Genomic DNA, 22,888 nt, shown 5'->3' with positions numbered 1-22,888 from the left:
ATAGGGCTCACGGGGTTCCCCCCCCCCCATAACATCCCTATGGGACTCGGCACCACATCCAGCACCGTGCACCTTTGATGGGCCGGGGGCAGCCGGACCCCCGGACCCCACAAAGGCTCAGCAGCCGCCCCACCCCCCGCCCCGCCCCCGTCCCCCCCCCCCCGGGCAGTGCCGTGCGGAGCTCCGCGGGCCGCGGGGGGGTCCGGGCGGGGCTCTGCGGGCAAAGTCCTCCGCCATGAGCGCGACGTGCGGCGGCCTCTCGGCCCTCCCCGTGCTGCCAGGTAGGGGGTGGGGGGGGTGTTCCGCCACGGGGGGCACCGACCCGGCCCTGCTGGGGGGTCCCGTGCCATCCCGTCCCGTCCCGTAGGGGAGGTGGTCCTGGAGGCGGCGCGGGGAGTGCGGCACCGCGGGGCGGGCGGCTCGGTGCGGGGCACGCTGCTCTGCACCAACGTCCGCGTGGCGTTCGTGCCCGGAGCGCAGGTGGGGACATCGCCGCACCGCGACTCCCCTCCCCCTTTCCCCGGTCCCAGCCGCGGCCCGTCGCGGTCCCAAACCCGCTGCGTCCTCACCCCACGCCGCCCGCTGACCCTCAGGGCTGCGCCCTGACCGGGACCCAGCGGCATCCCCGTCCCGACCCGCCCGTGTCCTCATCCCATCCCGGACCCGTCTGCATCTCTGTCCCCATCCGATCGTGTCCCATCCTGGTCCCATCCCAGCTGCATCCTGCCCCCAAGATGCCCACACCCTGACCCCCAGTGGCTGCAACTGACCCTCTCCTACCTGCACCCCAACCCTGTCCCAGCTACGTTCCTGTCCCCATCCACTTGTGTCCTAATGCCACCCCAACCCCATCCATGCTCTCTATCCCGGCTGCATTCCTAGCCCAGCCATCTGCATACACCCTGGCCCAGCCGCCTGCACGCTGACCCTGTCCCAGCTGCATCCCAGTCCCCATCCACCCATGTTCTCATCCCACCCCACCCAGAACCAATCCATCCACATCCCATCCCCGTCCTGACCCTAAACTACCCGTATCTTTTGACCTGGTGGGGGCTGACAGGAAAGCTGGTGAGGAACTTTTGATAAGGACATCGCGACTGGGTGAGGGGAAATAGCTTTAAACTGGAGGAGGGCAGATCCAGAGGAGATAGTAGGAAGAAATTCTTTACTGTGAGGATGGGGAGATGGTGGAACAGGCTGCGCAGAGGGGCTGAGGGTTCCCCATCCATGGGGTCGGGTGGCATGGGGCTTCGAGCAGCCCGGTGTGCTGGAGGTGTCCCTGCTGGCGGTGGAGGGATGAGATGCTCCTGAAGGTCCCTTCTGACCCAAACCGTGCTGTGATCCAACGATTCTGGCTGCATCCCTGCCTTCATTCAGCCCCAACCCAGCTGTATCCCGATCCCATCCCAGCCCCATCCCAGTTGTGTCCCAGTCCCATCCCAGCTGCCTCCTGACCCCGGCCTGCCTTCACCTTGACCCCAAGCTGTCTGCATCCTGACCCAATTTTGATCCATCTGGATGTGTCCACCCTGATCCTGTCCCGATCCTACCCCAGCAGCATCGCATCCCCATCCCAGCTGCATCTGAGACTGGTCCTGACTGCATCCTGACCCCAGCGTGGTCCCATCCCTTCATGCACTCTGACCCCCTCCTGCCCTCCCCAAACCTCTCCTTGGATATGACCCCCACTGCCCCTTTCACCCTGGGAGCTCCTCGCTGTGGGACGTGGGGCGGGGATGGGGCTGCGAGGCCCTGCTCCTGCCCTGCTGCCCCTAAGGCTCCCGAGCCACCTCCCATCATTCCCCCCCTCTCTGCAGCCCCCCAGCTTCAGCCCCTTCCTGCAGAGCGACTACAGCGTGGCACTGCGCTGCATCCGCACACTGGTGGCAGGTAGGGGACAGGATGGGGGACGAAACCTCGACCCCGTCTGCAATGACCTGGGGGGGTTTGATGGCCACCGCCTGCCCCCCTTCTCAGCCAGCAGCTTCACCAAACCCACGGTGCTGACGGCCGCCTCCAGCCTCACCTTCATACCCGAGGAGCTGGCAGTTTTCTGCCGGGATTTCCGTCTGCTGCGCTTCCACTTCCCAGAGAACGGGCTGGGGCTGCAGGCGTTCCGGGTGAGGGGATGGACGGCGTTTGGGGTGGGGGCTCATGAGGATGTCGGCCCCGGGCTTCACGCTGCAGGTGGCCAACGCCATCGCACAAGTGTGGGGAGTGGGATGTGGGGCTGGGATGGGGTTGGGATAGGATTGGGATGGGATTGGGATGGGGCTGGGATGTAGCTGGGATGGGATTGGGATGGGATTGGGATGGGGCTGGGATGTAGCTGGGATGGGATTGGGATGGGGCTGGGATGTAGCTGGGATGGGATTGGGATGGATTGGGATGGGATTGGGATGGGGCTGGGATGGATTGGGATGGGGCTGGGATGCAGCTGGGATGGGATTGGGATGTAGCTGGGATAGGATTGGGATGGGGCTGGGATGGGGCTGGGATGTAGCTGGGATGGGATTGGGATTGGGATGGGGCTGGGATGGGATTGGGATGGGATTATGATAGGATTGGGATGGGGCTGGGATGCAGCTGGGATGGGATTGGGATGGGATTGGAATGCAGCTGGGATGGGATTGGGATGCAGCTGTATGGGGGCTGGAATAAAGGCAGGGATGCTGCCGGCTTGGGGTCAAGATGCAGACAGATTGGGGTCGGGATGCAGCTGGGATGCACTGGGTTGGAGCCCGGATGGACCAGGATGGGATCAGGATGGTCGTGGGGTGGAATCAGGACACAGGCGGGTGGGAACAGGGACAGGGCTGGGATGGGGCTGGAAAAAGGCAGTGATGCAGCTGGGATAGTGTCAGGCTGCAGCCAACTGGGGTCAGGATGTGTGCAGCTTGGGGTCAGGATGCAACTGGGATGGGATTGGGACAGGGCTGGGATGCAGCTGAGATAGGAGCAGGATAGGATCAGGATGTGGCTGGGATGGGAGCGAGATGCAGCTGGTTTGGAGATGGAATAAGGGCAGGGATGCTGCAGCTTGGGTCAGAGTGCGGGCAGACTGGGATCAGGATGCAGCTGTGATGCACTGGGATTTGGCCTGGATGGGACTGAGATTGGACCAGGATGGGTTCAGGATGGCAATAGGATGGGACCTGGTTGGGATCAGGATAAGAGTGAGTGGGGACTGGGATGCAGACGGAGTGGGGCTGGATGGGACTGGGGTGCACTGGGATGGGGCTGGATGGGACTGGGACACACTGGGATGGGGCTGGATGGGACTGGGATGCACTGGGATGGGACTGGGGTGCACTGAGATGGGGCTGGATGGGACTGGGACACACTGGGATGGGGCTGGATGGGACTGGGATGCACTGGGATGGGACTGGGGTGCACTGGGATGGGGCTGGATGGGACTGGGACGCACTGGGATGGGGCTGGATGGGACTGGGATGCACTGGGATGGGACTGGGATGCACTGGGATGGGGCTGGATGGGACTGGGATGCACTGGGATGGGGCTGGATGAGACTGGGAAGCACTGGAATGGGGCTGGATGGGACTGTGATGCACTGACATGGGACTGGATGGGAATGGGACGCATTGGGATGGGGCTGGATGGGACTGGGGTGCACTGGGATGGGGCTGGATGAGACTGGGATGCACTGGGATGGGGCTAGGATGCACTGGGATGGGGCTGGATGGGACTGGGATGCACTGGGATGGGGCTGGATGAGACTGGGATGCACTGGGATGGGGCTAGGATGCACTGGGATGGGGCTGGATGTGACTGGGATGCACTGAGATGGGGCTGGATGAGACTGGGACACACTGGGATGGGGCTGGATGGGACTGGGATGCACTGAGATGGGGCTGGATGAGACTGGGGTGCAAGCAGGATAAGGAGCCACGTGGATACCACAATGGGAGATGAGGTTGAGGATGGGGGCAGGGGGGCACACAGCAGTTTTTGGGGGGAGGGCTCAGGCGGGGTGGCAGCACTCAGCCCTCGCTCCTTGCCACAGGTGGCCAACGCCATCGCCCGAGCGCGGGAGACGGCCACGTGGCCGGGGGACAGCGGGAGCCACGTGGATGCCACAATGGGAGACGATGAGGATGAGGACGAAGGCTCCCCCCCCACGCTGCTCTTCGAGAGCCTCCAGGATTGGGAGCGAGAGCTGCAGCGCCTGGGGGCAGTGGGTTGGAGGGTGAGCGCCGTCAACGAGCGTTTCGATATGGCCCCCAGGTAGGTACTGGGGGGTGGGGGGGGGGAGGGGGATGTGCCCCCAACCCACGCGGGACCCCAACACGCCCTCCTGCAGCCTGCCCCGCTACCTGTGGGTGCCCAGCACGCTGCTGGACCACGACCTCAAGCGGACGTTCGCCCACTTCCAGGAGCGCCGCCTGGCTGTGAGTAACGGGATGTGGGGTGATGTGGGGGGGGGGGGGGGGGGAGTGATGTGGGGGGGTGACATGGGGGGGGGTCCCATCTGCACACAGCGGCTGTGCTGGCACCACCCAAATGGCAGCGACCTGCTGAGAGCCGCTGGCTTCCACGCAGCTTCAGAGCCGGGCAGCGAGGACATCAGGTAAACCCCAGCCTGGGGGGAGCTGGAGGGGGGGTCACTATGCCCGGCCCCACGCAAGGTGCTGTTCCAACCCCCCCCCAGGTGCCTGGAGGTGCTGCTGGGTGCCGGATGCAGGCCGTGTGTGCTGGCTGACACCGCTGAGCTGCCCAGCCCCCCCGACATCCAGCTGGCACACCTCAGGCTGCGGGCGCTGTGCCTGCCTGGTAAGAGGGGTGGGGGTCACAGGAGGGGGGGGCCGAGGGGGGGGGACAGGGTCCGTTCTCACTGCCTGACTCCATCTCTTCCTCCTCTAAACCAGGTGCAGCAGCTGATGAGAAGTGGCTGTCGGCACTGGAAGGGACGCGGTGGCTGGAGCACGTCCGGTGAGGTTTAGGGGGTGCAACCCTAAAGCCCCCCCACTTTTGGGGGCCATCAAACCAATCCCAGGGCGTTGCGGCGCTGCCTTGATTGGGGGACACCCCCCCCAAAGCCACCCTCAGCATTCTAGGGAGCTGCGTTGGATGGGGGTCAGCATCTCATAGGGGCTGCGAGGTTGGTTGCCCCCCAGGAGGCACTGGGGTCGTTTTGGGGAGCACTGACCCCCCCCCTTCTCTCCCCCGGTTCCCAGGGCCTGCTTGAGGAAAGCTGTGGAGGTGGCATCGCTGCTGGCAGGGAAACGGTGCTCTGTTGTCCTGCAGGGTAGGGGTGGGGGGCAATGGGGAGGGGACAGTGGGATGGAAGGAACACCGGGGTGAGGGGACACTGGGGTGGAGGCCATTGGGATGGGGGACACCAGGATAGGGGACATCGGGGCGGGGGATGTTAGTGGGAGGGGAATTGGAGTGGGAAGGGAATTGGGGTGGGGGACACCGGGACAACGGACACTGGGGTGGGGGAATGATGTGGTGGTGGGGGGACACCAGGGTAGGGAACGGTGGAGTGGTGAACGTTGGTGGGGGGCAAACTGGGGGGGGGGGGGGAATTAGAGTGGGGAGGACACCAGGACAAGGGACACCAGGGTGGGGGGGGCGATGAGGAGGGAGGCACTGCGGTGAGGGACGCCAGGGTGGGGGGTCCTGGCATTGGGGTGGGGGTCACAATGGCGCCCCCCCATTCCTCTCCGCTTGTCCCCCTTTCCCCAGAGCCTTCAGACCGTGACCTGAGCTGCCTGCTGGCCTCCCTGGTGCAGCTGCTGGCGGACCCCCATGCACGCACCCTGCATGGCTTCCAGAGCCTGGTGCAGCGCGAGTGGGTGGCAGCGGGGCACCCCTTCCCTCAGCGCCTCAGTCTGCGCCGGGACAGCCCCCGCGAGGAGGTGGCGACCCCAAACCCCTCACCTGCGTCACCCCCTGGGGGTGCCACCCCACATCACCTCCCTGGGGGTGACACCCGTGTTATAACCCCCCCTCCAACCCCCTGCAGTCCCCCGTCTTCCTGCTGTTCTTGGATTGCACCTGGCAGCTGCTGCGGCAATTCCCGGCGGCGTTTGGCTTCACCGAGGCGTACCTGCTGGCCCTGCACGACAGCACCTTCCTGCCCTACTGCAGCACCTTCCTCTTCAGCTGCCAGAGGCAGAAGGGCCGCGGTGGGGCGGTGAGCGGGGTGGCCTGCCTCACTTTCCCCCTCAGTGCCTCAGTTTCCCTTTCCTGCCTCAGTTTCCCCATCCCTACGCCTCCAGTTTCCCTTTCTGTGCCTCAGTTTCCCCCTCTCCTGCCTCAATTTTCCCCCCACCTGTTTCCCCTCTCCTGCCTCAATTTTCCCCCCACCTGTTTCCCCTCTCCTGCCCCATTGCATGTCTGGGGTAGGATAGAGAGGAATGGAGAAGGAAGGGGAGAGAAATGGGGCAGGAGAGGGAAAACAGAGGTGGGAGGGAAGTTGAATCACATATGGGGCCTCAGTTTCCCCCTCTCCTGTCTCAATTTCCCCCCAGCTCAGTTTCCCCCCTCCCACCCCATTCCTCCCCACCTCCCATCCCAGTTTCCCCACATGCACCCCGGTTTCCCCACGCCCTGCACAGCCCCTCTTTGGGGCTGACCCCGTGTCCCCCTGCAGCAGCAGCCTCGCACCCAGACCTACACCCCTGTGAGCGGCCGCTGGGACCCCCCCCCGGGCAGCACCAGCAGCCGTTTGCCCCCCGTCTGGGCCTGGGGGCTGCGCTACAGCCGGCAGCAGCAGGCGCGATTCCGGAACCCGGCGTGGGACCCCGGCCCCGTGGGGACCCCCGATGCTGCGGACCCCCAGAACACGGGCACGGTGAGTGGGTTGGGGGGGCTGCCGTTCCCCCTTACCACCCTTTTTCACCCCAATTGCTGTTTTCTCCCTATTTCCCTTCCCCCTTTTACCCCATTTTCTCGTTTCCCTCCCCATTGCTCCTAACCCCTTTTCCCCTATTTCTCCTTACCACCCCTTTGCACCCCAGCCGCTGGGTTTCCCCCCACAGCCCCTAACCCGTTTTCTCCTGTTTCCCAGCCTGCCAGTGCCTGGTCAGGATCGAGCTCTGGGGCGGTGCTGGCTCTGTCCAAGGGCTCTCTGACCCCACAGCCCTTCCCGTGGCGGAGCGGCCGTCCCCCTCCTCGCCTGCTGCGCTGGGCCCCCTCCCTGGAGACCCTCAGTGATCGGGGGGGTGACCCTATTCCCACACCCCCCCGGGGGCTGCTGCTGCCCTGTGCTGCAGGACCTTCCGTGCGGCTCTGGAGACGCTGCTACCTGCGGGGTCTGCCTGAGGCACAGGTAATGGGGCTGGGGGATTCTCAGTCCTTGTGTCCATCCTAATCCCACATACATCCATCCCAACCCCACGTGTGACCAACCCAGTCCCGCATTCATCCATCCCACCCCACCCCAGTGTGCATCCACCCCAACCCCACGCATCCACCCCAACCCCACGCATCCACCCCAACCCCATGCATCCACCCCAACCCCACGTGTCCATCTCACCCCCATGAGCGTCCCTCCCAGTCCCATGTTTGTCCATCCAACCCCATGTGTGACCATCCCAACCCCATATCCATCCACCCCAACCCCACATGCATCCACCCCAACCCCGCATGTCCATCTCACCCCATGAGTGTCCCTCCCAGTCCCATGTTTGTCCATCCAACCCCATATGCATCCACCCCAACCCCATGTAACCATCCACTCACACCCCATATGTGTCCATCCGACCCTGTGTGTCCACCTCACCCCCATGTGCATCCATCCCAACCCCATGCATCCACCCCAACCCCGCATATCCATCTCACCCCCACGAGTGTCCCTCCCAACCCCATGTGTGACCATCCCAACCCCATGTATCCATCCACCCCAATCCCATGTGCATCCACCCCAACCCCATACGTGCCTCTCCAACCCCACGTCTCCATCCCGACCCTGCAGTTCCCCACCCTGACCCCACATGCCCCCCACAGCGTGGCCGCCTGGCCCCGTGCCCGGCTCTACTGCTGGAGGAGCTGGCTCTGCTGCAGGACCGGCTCCATGCATGGCAGCAGGATGGGGCCCACGCTGAGCCCACCAGCAGCCCCCTGGCACCCTCACGGTGAGGGTCTCAGGGGGCCCTGGGGGTGGGAACCCCCCTGAAGGGACACACACTGCAGGGGTGGACTCATCCCTCGGGGTCCCTCCAGCCTGGGGGTTGTGGAGGGACGCGGCCCCCCTGGCTCAGCTGCTTCCTTTTGCTCCGCGCTGGGGCCGTGGCTCTTTGGAGCCCGGGATTTTTTGGGGGACCACCGTTTTTTTGGGCCCTGGGGCTTTTTGGGGACCACGGCTCTTTGGGACCTGAGGATCTGGGGGCTTACAGCTTTTGGAGGTCCACGGCTCTTTATTGCCTGTGTTTTTCTGGGCAGGCTGGAGCCTTTTGGGGACCGCAGCTTTTTGGGGCCCGTGGTCCGTTAGCGCCTGGGGCTTTTGGGGGCTCCCAGCTCTTCGGGGCCTGTAGCTTTTTGAGCCCTGTGGCTTTTTGGAGCCCAGAGCTTTATGGGGCCCACGGCTCTATGGGGCCGCATTCCTCACTGGAGGCCCCGCAGCGGCGCTGGGGTTCCCCTCTGCCGCGGCTCAGGGGGGATCAGCGCCGTGGGGCGGAGCGGTTCTGACCCCTCCTCGGGCTGCGCCCACAGCACAACGCGGGAGCCGCGGCCCCACGGCGCGGCTGGAGGGGGGAGGCTGGGCCGCGTGTCAGCGGTGTTTGTATTTGCCTATTAAAGCACAGCGTTCTGCAGGCAACGGCGTGTGGCTGCCGTGGAGGAGCGGGGGGGGAAGGGGGCCGACACCCCGGGAACGTCGCGGTTTGTCGAGGCGCTGCGGGGGATATCGCGACACAAGGGGAGGGGCGCGGTGCAGGCCGCTCTCCGTCACTAACTCAACATGGCGGCCGCCCTCAGGCGCCAACGTCACTTCCGATTAGCGGCCGTGGTGACGTCACAGCGTGAGGCTGCGGCGCTTTACGTCCCCTTACGTCCCCTTACGTCGCGTTGCGTCGGTGCCGCGCGGGAGGGAGCGGGCCAAGATGGCGGCGGGGCCCATCTCGGAGCGGAACCAGGGTGAGCGGTGCGGGGCTGCGCGGGGATGGCGAGTCGGTGGGGGGCGATTGAGGTGCTGAGGGCGAGCGGGTGGTTGTCGGAATGGAGTTCTGTGGGTCACCGGGAGGTGGAGGGGCTGCGCGGCCTTCCTGGCTGAGGCCGCGGTTGTGGTTCTCTGTGGGTCCGTTGAAAGGCTCGCGGATCTCGGCTCCCCCGTGGCCGGGATGCTGAGGGGCTTTGATTTCTCTCAGGGTCTCGTTGCGGAGCCTCGGATTTGGAACAGCATAAGGAGGCCGTATTGACTCCCGGCTTCAGGCAGGGCTCCGCTCTGGCATCTCCTGCAGCCTCCAATAACTTCCTCATCGAGCGCTCAAGGCTCAGGCCTGCAGCTCCCGCGCGCTGCTCATTCGGTCTCTTTTCTGCTCTGCTCCAGATGCGACTGTGTACGTGGGGGGTTTGGACGAGAAGGTCAGCGAGCCGCTGCTGTGGGAGCTCTTCCTCCAGGCGGGCCCCGTGGTCAACACCCATATGCCCAAGGATCGAGTCACAGGCCAGCACCAGGGTGAGTGGCGCGCTACCCAAAAGCTCACGTGGAGAAGAATGCTTTAGTCGGGGGGTTTGGGGGGAGTGTGGTCAGAGAGCAGTTGTTGCAGGAAGGGAGGTGAGGGTGGGTGATTTGTAGGGCCTTCCATCTTGGGAGAGCCCTGGGCTCGGTTTCTAAGCGAGAAGGGTTGGTGCCTTCGGGCTGCAGGAGCAGCGTTCCCCTTGGAGGCAATGGGGGGCAGCGTCAGGCCGTGGTTCTGCCCTGACCTAAAGCTTTGTGTGGGGCCTTGTTGCAGGCTATGGGTTCGTGGAGTTCCTCAGCGAGGAGGACGCAGATTACGCCATTAAAATCATGAACATGATCAAACTGTATGGGAAGCCGATCCGAGTGAACAAAGCCTCGGCTCACAACAAGAACCTGGATGTGGGGGCCAACATCTTCATAGGCAACCTGGACCCCGAAATCGATGAGAAGCTGCTGTACGACACCTTCAGCGCCTTCGGGGTCATCTTACAGACACCCAAAATCATGCGGGATCCAGACACGGGCAATTCCAAGGGTTATGCCTTCATCAACTTCGCCAGCTTTGATGCTTCTGACGCTGCTATCGAGGCCATGAACGGACAATACCTCTGCAACAGGCCCATCACTGTCTCCTATGCCTTCAAGAAGGATTCCAAAGGCGAGCGGCACGGCTCAGCTGCTGAGAGGCTCCTGGCCGCTCAGAATCCGCTCTCCCAGGCAGATCGGCCCCACCAGCTGTTTGCCGATGCTCCTCCTCCTCCATCTGTCCCCACCCCTGTGGTCACTGCTCTGGGACCTGGCGTCACCCCTCCAGGTGGGTAGAGGCACACTGGGTTGAAAAGAGGTGGTTTTGGTGCTCTGTGTGTGTGTGTGTTTGTCTCTGCCTTGGGGTCTGTGGAAGCAGCCTGCTTTTGCCTTGCAGCAGGATGCCCTGGGTGCTGATAGGACTCTCGAGTCTGGTCACCCGTTTGCTGTTACTGCAGTGTCTGGGGCAGAGCTGAAAGGCTTTGTTCTGTGTGGAGCTGCTCAGTGTCACGTGTGGGTGCTCTTGGTGACAGCGCAGAGCCCTGCAGGATCGCAAGGCCGTGATCCTTGGGAATTCTGCTTGTGCTGCAGCAGCTCAGCCTGTGCTCTCCCAGTATGGAGCGGATGGATCGTCATGCTTCAGTCTGCTGGTTTCTCTGTTTGCTGTGGCTTATGTTGCTTTCGCTTCCTTCCCGATTGCCTGGGACTCTTTGTGCTTGTTTTTCATCCTTCTGCACTCGACCAAATCTTCATTGCTGCTCTCTTTCCCTCTTTCCAGGCCTCCCACCCCCAGGATCATTTCCCCCGCCGGTGCCACCTCCTGGAGCAATGCCTCCTGGCATGCCTCCTGCCATGCCGCCCCCACCGATGCCACCTGGAGCCGGTGCCCCCGGCCCCCCCACTGGGGCTGCACCCACCGGAGGGCACCCGCCTCACCCGCACGCCTTCCCACCAGGAGGAATGCACCACCCAGGTACGTGGCAGCCAGGTACCGAGCTCGGGAGATGCAGAACCTTTTCCGGCCTTGGATAAATCACCGCCTCTTGTGGTTTCTTCTGTGAGGTTTCCCTTCTGTAAAACGGGGGTGGAATTACTGCTGGTGTCTGGGAGGCACTGAGCACAGCACAGCCGTGGTGGAGCAGGCAGACAGGGCAGAGGGTGCCCCAGTTAGCTGCTGAGACACTGGCTTTGCTCAGTGCTGAATAGAAGCGGCTGTTTGAGCGCCCTGGGCTGCGTTTGTTTGTGTGCTGGCTGTATTTTTGCACAAGATCTTGCTCTCTGCAGCACAAGGCAGCCTGGTGGCTGCTCTCCTCCCCAGGAAAAACAGGGAGAATCTGCGTAGGAGCAAATACGTCACGTCAGCAGTGCTGCTTTCGAGTTTCTCTTCTGCGCGTTCTAAAATGTGCCAAAAATGGCTTGGAGCAGGATTTCTGAAGAGCGTTTTGGTGATCCAGGAAATAATTCCCTTGTGGGAGGCATCCAGGTTGGGTCAGGACACGCGTTGTCCCTGTGTGGGGCACAGGGGGGCAGAGGCCGTTGCACTGCAGGCTTTTTGGGTGCTGTCCTGGCTGGAAGGACATCAACAAGACTCCGAGCCAGAGTCAGATGAGCCATGAGACTCATCTGGCTCTGGTGTGAAGTGATACAGAAGGGTGAACCTGCTCTGCGCAGCCTGCAGCTCCGCTGGGTGGCAGCTAATTCAAGGCACGAGAACCAAATGTTTCTTTGATTCCTTTCCCTTTTGAGCCCTGTGGCAGTGGGGACTGAGCAGCCTATCCCTCTAGACTCTGTGGCTTTCAAGGCAAAAATTCAATCCGTTTTGCATTGGCTTTAAAGAAGAAAAAACCCAAACCAGTTCTGATTTCATTGTTTCTCATCTTGCCTGCTCTGTAATAACCCCTGCTCTATAATAACCCCTGCCCCAAGGGCTGTGGGGCTGATTAGGGGGCTTTGTGTGATCCCAGCCCTGGCATGTGCTGAGCAGATGGCTGCTGCTGTCCCTGTCACAGCCCAGCTCTTCAGGCTGTGCAGCAGCCAATTATGCTCTGCATGGGGAAGCCTGAGTGAGCGCTTCCACTCCACGCTGCCTGCTGCACGGAGCTGCACCTGGCTCCTGTTTTTCTTTTTGGGAAGGAGAAAGCAGTCGGTGATTTGGTTTTATTTCCTTACGAGTTTAAAATAATAGAGTTGTTGTGGGGGGGGAGGGGAATGCACACTTTGTTCCTGCTCAGAGCAGAGTGAGCTTCGAAGTCCGGATGCTTGGGTTCTTGATGGAAATCTCCCAGGTGGTGGCTTCTCCCTGAGCCCCTGTGCAAAGCTGTGCCACACTTGCTGGTTTTTCTTGCTTCTGCCTATCACAGAATCAGAGGGGTAAGAATCATCGAGTTCAATCCCCCAGAAAGCCTTGCTTTAACCTGAAAGATCCGTCTGCTAAATCATGATCTATTTGTTTCTATGAGAAAGAAATCTGATCTAAAAACACAGTGTGGAAAAATCACCTGGCATCACTGAGAATAGCATTTCTCCCAGAGTTGGCTGAGTTCTGACGTGCTGCAGCCAGCTCCTGTTCACTTCCCTCCTTTCTCTGTGTGCTTCAGAGGAGGGCTGCTTGCTTTCTCCCCTTAAATCTCCTGGCTGGGAGCAGAAAACTGCCGTCAGGCCCCTTTTTTATACCCGCCTTTTCAACCAGCGCGGCCTGATGGGCTGCAGTGGGTGCTTGGAGCTGCGGCAGCGACACCCTGAGCTCCTTTTATCCCCACAGGAATGCCTCCCATGCAGGTGCACCACGGCCCGCCCGGGATGGGCCAGCATCACCCAGGACCACCAGGCTCTGGAGGCCAACCCCCCCCTCGGCCCCCACCCGGCATGCCGCACCCCGGCCCCCCTCCCATGGGTTTGCCACCCAGAGGGCCTCATTTTGGATCACCTATGGGTAAGTTGGTGCCTGCCAGAGGCAGAGCGTGGATCTTGTGTCGGTCAGACCCTCGGTGCCTGCTGCAGCCCTTCCTTAACAGGGCTGGGAAGGAGGTGATGCGCGGTCCCCTCGCAGAGAGGCGTTTCAGAGCGGGACCTGGCAGCTCCGTGCTGCTTGCTGGGGTTTCCCAGGGCTTTTTTTCGTGTTTCTGGGGATGTAGGACGTTGCCTGCAGGACAGGCGCTGCCCAGTCTGATGTTTTTCCCCATTTCCTGAGGGGAGATGTCAACTGGGCTTTGCCAAAAGAAGGGTTCTCGAGGCCTGTGTGTCCAGCAGTCGTGCTGGGGGTCTTAGGAGGGACTTGGGGGAGGGGAATGAGGGGCAGCGTTGCCTCGTGTCCCCTTGGAGCTTGGCACGGAGTGGCTGGGCACCGGTCACCACGAGAGGGGCTGTGGATGAGGGCCCAGAGCGATGCCACCCACTGCTGAGAGCTGAGCTGTGGGGTCAGCCCTGCCATGGGGTGCCGTGGGATGAAGGTGTTCTGAGCGGGGCAGCCCCAGGCCCTCGCAGGGCCGATGCTTGGGGCTTCCATCAACCTTCTGGTTTACAGGTGAGCTCCCCAACCCGCGGGCACCAACTAAAAGCGTGGGCTGGGTGTGGGGCGGTTGTGGGGTGGTTGTCTGTTCCCACAGAGGTCGCTGACAGCTCTGCTTTCCCCACAGGTCACCCCGGCCCCATGCCGCACCACGGGATGCGCGGCCCCCCTCCCCTGATGCCTCCCCACGGCTACAGCGGCCCCCCTCGCCCCCCGCCCTATGGCTATCAGAGAGTCCCCCTCCCCCCCCGGCCGGCTCAGAGACCCCCTGGGGTGCCCCCACGTGGCCCCCTGAGAGGCCCCCTGCCCTGAAGGCCGTCGGGGCCGAGCCGTGCTGCCGTGAGTCCTTCCTTCAGGCTGCCGCTCACCTCGGGCTGATGCACCTCTGCCCAGAGGGAAGAGGCGTAGTTGGGTCCATCCCTCTCATGGTTCTCCCCCTCTTTTTTTTCCTCCTCCTCCTCTTTCTAGCATTCATTTTGTTGTTTTCCTTTTCCTCCTCCCTCTCTCTGAAGATTCCCCCTCCCCCCCCGCGTAAAGCAGTGATCTCCCATTTACAAATAAAACATTTTAAGAATAGGAGGCCGTCCCTCTGAGGTGGGGGGTGTCGGTGCTGCTCTGGCCTGGCATGCAGCCCTGGGGACGCCTGGGATGCAGCCGTACACAGCAGCTGGTGCTGAGGCCGCCCGCCTGTCCCGCTGAGCTGCTGAATTTGGGGTGGTGGCTGTTGGGCTCCGTGTGGGCTGGCACACCTTCAGTGAAGATCACGGACGACTGAGCCTTCAGGTCTGCTGCATCCTTGGATGCCGTCATCCCAGAGAGCCCCGGTCAGATGGCCAGGACGTTTGGAAAGTAATTTGGGAGCAAAAGCTGCTCCCCCCCCAAATCCTTGCCTCATGAGAATCTCATTCTGACGTTGCTCACGACCGTGGGAAGCCCTTCAAGCTGTGGTTCTGGGAATGATATCCAGTGAGTGAAGCAGCTGGGAAGGAGGCAGAGCAGGTCTGGTCTCCGTGTGCTCTGCGTGCTTCGTGGGGCTGAGCTGCCAGCACTGCTCCTCGGGATGGATTCGGTGTCTGCACCAGCGAGGCTGACAAGCGGGGAAGCACAAAAACTCAGTCGGTGGAAGGAAAATTTGGCGCTTTCTGCAGCAGTGGGGAAAGTGAGGAGGACGGAGGCTTGGCTTTCAGCAGGGCTCCTCACAGCAAGGTGTGAGAGCCTGCTGTGGGAGCAGGGAGAGAGGAGGTGGGTTTCTGTGCGTGAGACTTGAATTGGTTCGGATGCACAGGAAGCGTTTTGTGGCATTTGGGTTCCTGCAGTAGTTGTGGCACTATGGGAGAACCAGGGCTGTGGATGGGGATTCTGCTTTTCACAGGCAGGCTTTGTTGGAGGGAGAGACTTCCTGGGAAACCGCCTTGCCCCGCTGTTGCTCTGTGGAGGAGAAAGGATCTTATTCTCAGCTTTGGTTTTACTCTTTGCTGTTTTATTTTTATTGTAGCTTCCTAGGGCTGAAATTGACCTTTAGCTTCAATCTCTGCTCACCCTTCTGGGCCAGAGAGAAAAAACGGTGCCACGCTTTGCTTTAGTCATCGTGGGGTGGTTTGAGAAGTGCCTGTGAGGTGCATAGAAACCTAGAGCCTGGCTGGGGAAATAGCCAAGCCCATCTACAAGCTCTCTTTCCCCTCTGTGATGTTGCCTTTGGCACGTGAATAACCACTGAAGGATCTGTGAGGCAAACCGGAAGGGCCGTGCGCTCGTCTCAGCTGTGCTGTAATCACGTTTTATCAGGGGCTGCAGCAGAAATTACATCTGTGCTGTCCTCACTGCCGTGTGTTCTCGCTCTGGAGGAGATCTGGGGCTCTTTGTGCCGCGATGATTTCCAGCGCTGCTCCTGAGTTGCCTGGGTGGCCCCCAGCCTGGAGCTGCTGGTGAAACAGCAGGAAGAGCTCAGCACCAACAGCCTCTGCACCGACAGAGGAGATGGCAGTGTGATCGAGTGGAGCCCTGGTGCTGTTTGGCTCCGATTCCTCCACCTGTGCTAAGAGCAAAGCGAGGGTGGCTTCACAGCTGCTGCTTTAAGGAGCTGAGCTGAAGCGGGAGGAGGAAATGGCTGAGGTGTAACTCAGCAGTGAGTTGGGGCTGGTTAAGAGGGCAGAAGCTGTGAGGGGCTCTGCTGGGTGCTCTGAGCAGCTGGGCTGGAGGTGGTTTTTTTCTTCAGAGATTCCTGAGGAGTGCAATTTACCTCGGGCCCAGTGTTTGTACTCATCTTCCCCTGCATGTGGCTCACGTTTGTCGTCTTCTGCTCTCGTGCCTGCGTTGGTGTGCATCCAGATGAGCAGTGATGCTGCTGTAGGCACGGAGAAGGTGGGAGGAGAGCTGGAATCCCTTGTTGCAGGTGCTGGGAGCGGGGCAGGGCTTCTTAACGCTGCAGGGAGCGCCTCTGAAGCAAACATCTCGGAGCAGGAGCGGTGCTGTGGGTTTTAATTTGCGGTGGGAGAGGGGAGAAAACTCGTATTTCTGGGAGAAAACGCCGTATTTTCAACCAGCTGGCAGCTCTCAGGGTCACCGAATGGATGCGTGATGCAGGGAGGTCCCAGCACCGAGCTGGGGAGCAGACAAGAATGGGATGCCCAGCTCTGAGTGGACAAAGCCAAGCAGCCGCAAGCGAAACCCACAGCAGCTCCAGCAATGAAAAGAAAAGCTTTCCTGGAGTGGAAACCGTCGTGCCAGGGAGAGGCAAAGCGCCACCCATGGATTGGACCTCATCCACGCCTCGGTGCTGCAGCCGGGTCACCTTGCAGTCGAGGAGCTGCTCCTCTCCAAGGCAGAGCGCTGCTGGCTCCATAGAAGCTCCGGTGCAGGATGTTGCATCCTCCCATTTGGTGCCATTTGCAGCTCAGCCTCAGGTTTAATTTCACAGCCACCTCAGCCTGCCTCTGGTTAAGCTGATGTGATGCGTGCGTGTGCGCAGGGACTTCTATTTTAGTGCTGTTCCTGGCAAAAAAAAAGAATTAAATGGATGCCTTCTCCCTCCAGGATAGGGAGCACCTGCGGTCTGGGCTGGGTGGGAAGGGATGGATGGGACCAGAGCCCCCTCCCCACCGTCTGCATGTTGGGGATTTGAGGGGGCCTGCCTGCGATGAGTGGAAGATGCAGCTCTGCAGCTCGGCTTGCCCGTGCTCGAGCTCCTTCAGTTGGGTTACAGATCCACAAAGCGTCGTTTGGGGGTTATTTCCAATGGCAGCTCAGTTCTTTCCCAGCTCCATCCTTCCCTATGCTGGTCCCACTGTGTGCCAGCCCCAGCTCCGTGCCTCCAACCCTTGCTCTGTGATCTCAGAGTCTGTGCTGCTCCAGTGCCGGTCTGGGGGCTCTCCAACCCTCGCTGTGCCCGTGGCAGACTTCAGCCTCGTGTACGCCTGCATCATCCCTCATCCTCTGCTTGAAGGAGGTGGGGGTCCTGTGGGGCTCTGCTGATGGCTCTGGGGCTGAGCTCCTGGAGCTGAGGCTGGCTCAGCTCGTGGCACGTGGGAAAGCGTTGCTCTGTGTCCCCCCCACCTCCCCAAAAAGCCATCGGGGGGCTCTGCGCCACATCCTGATGGAGGGCCGAGCCTGACCAGTCCAGGCGGAGAAAATCTGATCTGAAGCAATCGAAATTCACCCCTGAGGAGGATGTGACTCAGATCTGCCTGGCTGTGCTTCCATCTGCCCTCGGCGGTGGCGAGAGCAGGGGGAGAAGCTGCCAAAGCGGTTCCGAACGCCGTGAAACCCTTTTGCTCCGCGTCGAACCCCATCGCGGGGCCGGGACCCACCGCTCACAGCCCGCAGAACCATCCCGGCACCGGAGCCCCGACCCCGGGGGGAGCTCCAGGCACCCGGCGGAGCATTGCATCCCCTCGGCTCTGCTATAACCGAAGGACCTGAGAGCCCCCCCCCGCCTCTCACCGTTACCCCCCCCCCCCCCCCCCCCGCCCCGCTGTAGCACAGCCCTCCCCATCGCCTCCCTTCTCAGGCTGTCGCAATGGACTCTCCCAGCGCTCGGTGCGTGTGGCGGAGGCTGCAGCGCTGACGCCGGGCTGGTACCCGCGGGCTGCTCCTGCTGGATCCCCACGAGCATCCTTCCTCCTCGGAGCATCCTTCCTCCTCGCAGCCGGTGCTGGAGCAGACCACGCGCTGACACAGGTAAGGAGAGGAGGATGCCTCTATAAAGCATCCCCCCCCCCTCCCCCTCCCATCTGCTTTTAATTAGCATCCTCGGGGTCGCTGGCTGACGGGGAGTTCTCCTTCTCCTTCCCATCGCTGTGGCCATTTTGTCCTGAAAATCCTTGCCTCCACTTCGCTCTGCTTTTCTCTGCGCGGTCGGGAGCCCCTCGTTACCGCTCAGCTCTGCGCAGCGCAGGGGTTGCGTTATGGGGATGGAAAACCATCCCAGCGGGTTTTGGGGAGGGGGAGTGCCACAGCTCCCCGGGGAGGGGGGTGGGGGTGACCTTGGGCGCTGGGGAGCGCCAGCTCTTCCCCATGTCGCCATGTTTCTGCAGAAGGGCTGCAGGGGGACCCTAATATGGGAACCCCCCAGGGAGGTTGGGGCGTGCAGCGATGCGGGGCCGCACTGATCAGGTGCTCAGAGAGAGGAAAAGGGGTCTGGATCCCATAACCTTGTGCAGGGCTGGTGGTGGCAGCCGGGGCTGACATCAGGGATGGGGTGCTTGAGCCTTTATGCAGCCAGGAGAGCATTTGTGGGAAACCCCCACCTCCACACCCCATCTTGCAAGGCTGCGATCTGTGCCGTTTCTGCCTTCCTCGGGAAAGCAGAACCCTCATCCTAAAAGGATCTGTGTGGCCCTCGGCCACGACCTGCAGGTGCTTGTACCCCTCCCTCCCCCCCACCCCGATGCTCCCCACTCCCTTTGCCGGATCCCTATTGCCGAAATGCGTCACAGCCCCGTGGAAGCGGCCCCGCACCAGATGACCTTGGTGGTGGTGAAGGCCGCAGACCGGCTCCTTCCAGGGCTGCTGGGATTCCACCCGAGGAGGGCAGCGGGTGATGAGGATTTGATGCCCAGGGATGGAAGTTGGAGGGGGGGAGGGGGGGGGGGCGAGGGAGGTTGGGATTTGGGGGAGGGGGGGAGGTTTGGTGTTGTGCCGCAGCGCCAGCACCGCACCGTCCCAGGGTGTCTGCGCAGAGCCGGCGTGGGTTGGGTGCCCGCCCTGGGGGAGAGCTGCCGCCAGCCCCGGGTATTTTGGAAAGGCCAAATATAGCTGTACGTTGTGCCCCAGCCCCGCTCTTATGGGGGGTGGGGGGGGGTCGGGGGAGGGAGACACGCTGTGACGGCTGCGTCCTCCCTGCGGCACAACTCCTGAGTCGCGGCCTCTGCTGCCTGGCGGGTTCGTGCTGCCAGGAGTAAAAATAACCCATTTTGGGGGGGGAGGTTGGGGGGGGGGGGGGTTCAAGCTGGGTCAGCGCTGCCCGTCCCCGCTGGGGGCTGCGGGTCTGTCCCTGGCACGCATTGTGCCGTGCTCGGCAAGGGGCAACGTGGGGTGATGCCCACGGCCAGGTGGGGCTGGGGGATTGGACACGCCAGGATGGGGGGCCCTTGGGGTGTATCCGGACCCCCCCCCCCCTTTCCTCCCGAAACTCAGATGCAGTGGTGGTCAGAGTGAGCCCGGCTCTGCCTCAGGCTCTCAGCTTTGGACATCAGCTTTGATGGAACGCACCTGCAGCCAGGCTCCTTCTGGAAGCCTCTCTGGGGTCCCCATGCCTGCTCGGCACCCACAGCCACCTCTGGGCAGTTGGATTGGGGCCGGGCGAGCCTGCGTAGCACCCGAGGGTCCCCCAACCCAAACCTCACTTCACCCCCTGCCTGTGGATGGCTACCAGAGCGTTGCTGCTGCCCTGGGAGGTTTGGGGACCCCCATGTCCCCGAAGCTTGCTTCCCTCACTGTCCTGTGGGGCACGGTGACAGCGCCGCTCGGTTCCCGAAGCACTGGCGCTTTCTGGGGGTCTCCTGCTGTCCCAGCTCTTGGTGGTGGCCCCACCGTGTCTTCCAGCTTCCTTATCCTCTGCCGCTCGTGGCTCTGACCCACAGGGCCGGCTGTCCCCAGGCCCTCGCTGTCATCGGCGCCCTGCCGGCCTGAGGGATGCTGCGTGCCCTGCTGGGATCAGCATCACCCCCCCCCCCCCCCCCCCCCGGAGGTGGTGGGAGCAGAGGGCGGGCTCCTGTGTGGCCACACCCCCCGAAGCCCATTGGCTGAACGGCGGGGCCGTGCCCCTCCAGCCCCATTGATGCAGGTGGGGTGGCCACGCCCCCTGCAGCTCATTGGTTCGTGGCCCAGCCTCCTCTTCCCAGCCCCATTGAGAGGGCGGTGGGGCCTTTTTTCTCTCAATGGGCTGGGCGGCCTGGGTGGGAGCCGCGGTGGGGACAGGGGCGTCCCCCGCGGCCTGGGGACCTTGGCTTGTCGGTGGGGGGCTGTGGGTCCGTGCTGGGGATCCTCCACCCCTATGAGACTCTGGGGTCACAGATGGGGTTGAGATGGGCTGAGATGTGGCCCCCTCGACACCCTGCTGGGATGGAGGTGCCCCAGCACGCGCGCTTTGCTTCTCCGAATGGAGGGGATGTGGGGAGGGCTCTGGCGCTGCCGTGTCCCTCCATCCCCCACCTTTTTAAGTCCCAATTCCTACGTGCCTCCATAGAATTTCTTCTCCCATTTCCCATACCCTTCAGATCCGATCTGCTCACATTCCCCACACCTGTAGGTGCCTGACCCTGCGCTGGGCTCTTGCTATGCTCATGTGCCCGCAGCCTTGCTGTGGAGCAGAGGTGCCCCCAGATCCCCCAGTTTCCATCCAAACGCTGCACGCCGAGCCCCACGCTGGATGTGCAGACCCTGGGGTGAGGTGGGACACGAGGACATCCGCACCTTAACACGGGCGCTGTTGTGTCTGGATCCCCAGGTGTGGGCCACGCGGATGGGTAGCGCTGCTGCCCGGCCCCCCGCATCCAACCGCGGCCCCCGGGCGTGAGGGCTCAGTCCCAACTCAGAGACCCCCCCCTTGCCCCCCTCAAAAGCCCCACGCCGCTGTCCCATCCCAACGTCACCATGGATGAGAGCTTCCGAGACCGGACGGCGTTCATCCGCGGCGCCAAAGACATCGCCAAGGAGGTGAAGAAACACGCGGCCAAGAAGGTGAGCAAAGGCATGGACCGCGTGCAGGACGAGTACACCAAGCGCTCCTACAGCCGCTTTGAGGAGGAGGACGACGACGAGGACTACGCGCCGCAGGACGGCTACTACCGGGGTGGGGAGGGGCGGCCGAGGAGGAGGGGGCTTCCAGCGATGCCACCGAAGGACACGACGAGGAGGATGAGATCTACGAGGGCGAGTACCAGGGCATCCCGAGGCAGGACTCGCTGAAGGGCGGCGAGAGGCTGGGGGGCGAGGTGACCCCCGGGGCCTTCGATGACAGCGAGGGGCAGCGGCGCAAGGACAAGGAGGAGCTGGCGCAGCAGTATGAGCTCATCCTGCAGGAGTGCGGCCACGGGCGCTTCCAGTGGAGCCTCTACTTCGTGCTGGGACTGGCGCTGATGGCCGACGGCGTGGAGGTGTTTGTGGTGGGCTTCGTGCTGCCCAGCGCCGAGAAGGACATGTGCCTCTCCGACTCCAACAAGGGCATGCTGGGTGAGCAGGGAGAGGGCAGGGGATGGGGTGGGGTGGAGGAGGAGCGGTTCCCCCTGGGTGCGGGGAGGTGGGCTGAGGTTTGTGGGGATGTGTGGGCTGTGGGAGTCAAGCAGGTGGGGGTATGGAGGGACAGGTGGGATGTAGGGGGCAGGGGAAGATGGAGGAGGGGGGATGAAGTGTGGAGGGACACAGGCGTGGGGCCGTGGGAAGATGGAGTAGGGGGGGACATGCGGGATATGGGGGACAGGAGCAGACGGAGCGTGGGGACATGAGAAGATAGGGGGGATTTGTGAGATATGGGGGACATGGACAAGTGGGGAGTGCAGGGACAGCGCTGCGGGGAATGGGAACAGGAGGGATATGGGGAGACCCCAAAAGGACGCGTGGGATGTGGGGGGATGGGAGAAGACGTGGTGTTAGGAACTCAGGTGTGAGGACGTGGGTGGGTGGGGTATGGAGGGGACATCTATGGGGCCGGGAGCAGGTGGGGCAATATTGAGGGACAGCGGTGAGGGGAGCATGTGGGGAATGGGGCCATGAGAAGATAAGATACGGAGGGACGTACAGGGTATGGGGAACGGGAGCTGATGGGGTGTGGAGGGACGCAGGCGTGGGGGCACGTGAGGAAACTGGGGGAGATGGAAGGACATGAGGTTGGGGGGGACGTGAGCAGAGAGGGGACGCTGTGGGCCATGGCAAAGGGGGACGCGGGAGTGTGTGCGCAGACAGAGGGGTGCAGAGGGGCACAGGGCTGTGGGGCACAACGGGTGCACACAGATGGAGCTGTGGGAGCGGGTGGGGGTGTAGGGGGGCACGGGATGGGGGGGGAGCATCACGAGATGGGGGAACGTGAGAAGCTATGGGGGAATATAAGGATCTGGGGGGCACAGATGGAAGGGAGCAGCAGGAGGGGACCAGGAGTGACAGAGGGCAGTGATGGGAACCCCAACCCTCCCTGGCCCCCCCTTCCAATGGGTTGTGGGGGGTCTCAGTGCAGCAGCTGATGGGCCGAGCACCGCAGCACAGCCCCGCAGTGCCTCGTGCCCCCCCGGCCCCGCAGCCCCCGGCTTATCTCTGTGCTGCAGCCCAGCTGCTGCCCGCTGCTGATAAGGGGATGCGGCTCTGGGGGGGGGGGGGCTGCAGGGACGGCATTGTCTGCACTGCACTGCGCTCCCCTCTTCTATGGGGTGCCTCACCCCCATCCCAAATTTGAACCCACCGCACCCCAAGGCCTGGCAAATCAGGAAAGGGGTGGGGATGGATGTGGTCAGTGGGGGGGCTTTGGGCTGGCACCCCGAGGAGCCTTCTGGGGCTGGGGGACCCCTCAGCCCTCCATCCCCCATAGCATCACTGATGTGACACTGGGAGACCCCTCAGCCCCCCATCCCCTATAGCATCACCTGTGTGGTACTGGGGGTCCCCTCAGCCCCCCATCCCCCATAGCATCACTGATGTGGTACTGGGGGACCCCTCATTCCCCTCCATCTTACATGGTATCACTGATGTGGTGTGGGGAGACCCCACAGCTCCCCATC

At 62.6% G+C, this 22,888-nt stretch overlaps 2 protein-coding genes across 2 annotated transcripts; both read left to right on the top strand.

Moving 5' to 3' along the window:
- Positions 1-235: 235 nt before the first annotated feature.
- Positions 236-8,106, top strand: MTMR11 (myotubularin related protein 11; the record flags this gene model as incomplete). The annotated part of the gene is made up of 15 exons (XM_079547622.1): positions 236-281; positions 368-480; positions 1,818-1,890; positions 1,978-2,120; positions 4,025-4,245; positions 4,322-4,409; positions 4,500-4,588; positions 4,670-4,791; positions 4,887-4,950; positions 5,196-5,266; positions 5,710-5,882; positions 5,990-6,160; positions 6,620-6,820; positions 7,037-7,297; positions 7,975-8,106. The coding sequence occupies 15 exons, from the start codon at positions 236-238 to the stop codon at positions 8,104-8,106; spliced, it is 1,968 nt and encodes a 655-aa protein (XP_079403748.1).
- A 962-nt stretch (positions 8,107-9,068) lies between these two features.
- SF3B4 (splicing factor 3b subunit 4) lies at positions 9,069-13,994 on the top strand (the record flags this gene model as incomplete). Its single annotated transcript, XM_079547626.1, has 6 exons — positions 9,069-9,102; positions 9,515-9,643; positions 9,921-10,463; positions 10,953-11,147; positions 12,936-13,106; positions 13,810-13,994. 6 exons carry the CDS (start codon positions 9,069-9,071, stop codon positions 13,992-13,994), a joined length of 1,257 nt encoding a protein of 418 aa, XP_079403752.1.
- Between the last annotated feature and the right edge of the window lie 8,894 nt (positions 13,995-22,888).

The sequence above is a fragment of the Tetrao urogallus genome (assembly GCF_951394365.1).
Source record: "Tetrao urogallus genome assembly, chromosome: 28".
Taxonomy (NCBI): Eukaryota; Metazoa; Chordata; class Aves; order Galliformes; family Phasianidae; genus Tetrao; species Tetrao urogallus.
Note: the sequence above shows the minus strand (reverse complement) of the source record. Positions and strands in the feature narration are given on the sequence as shown.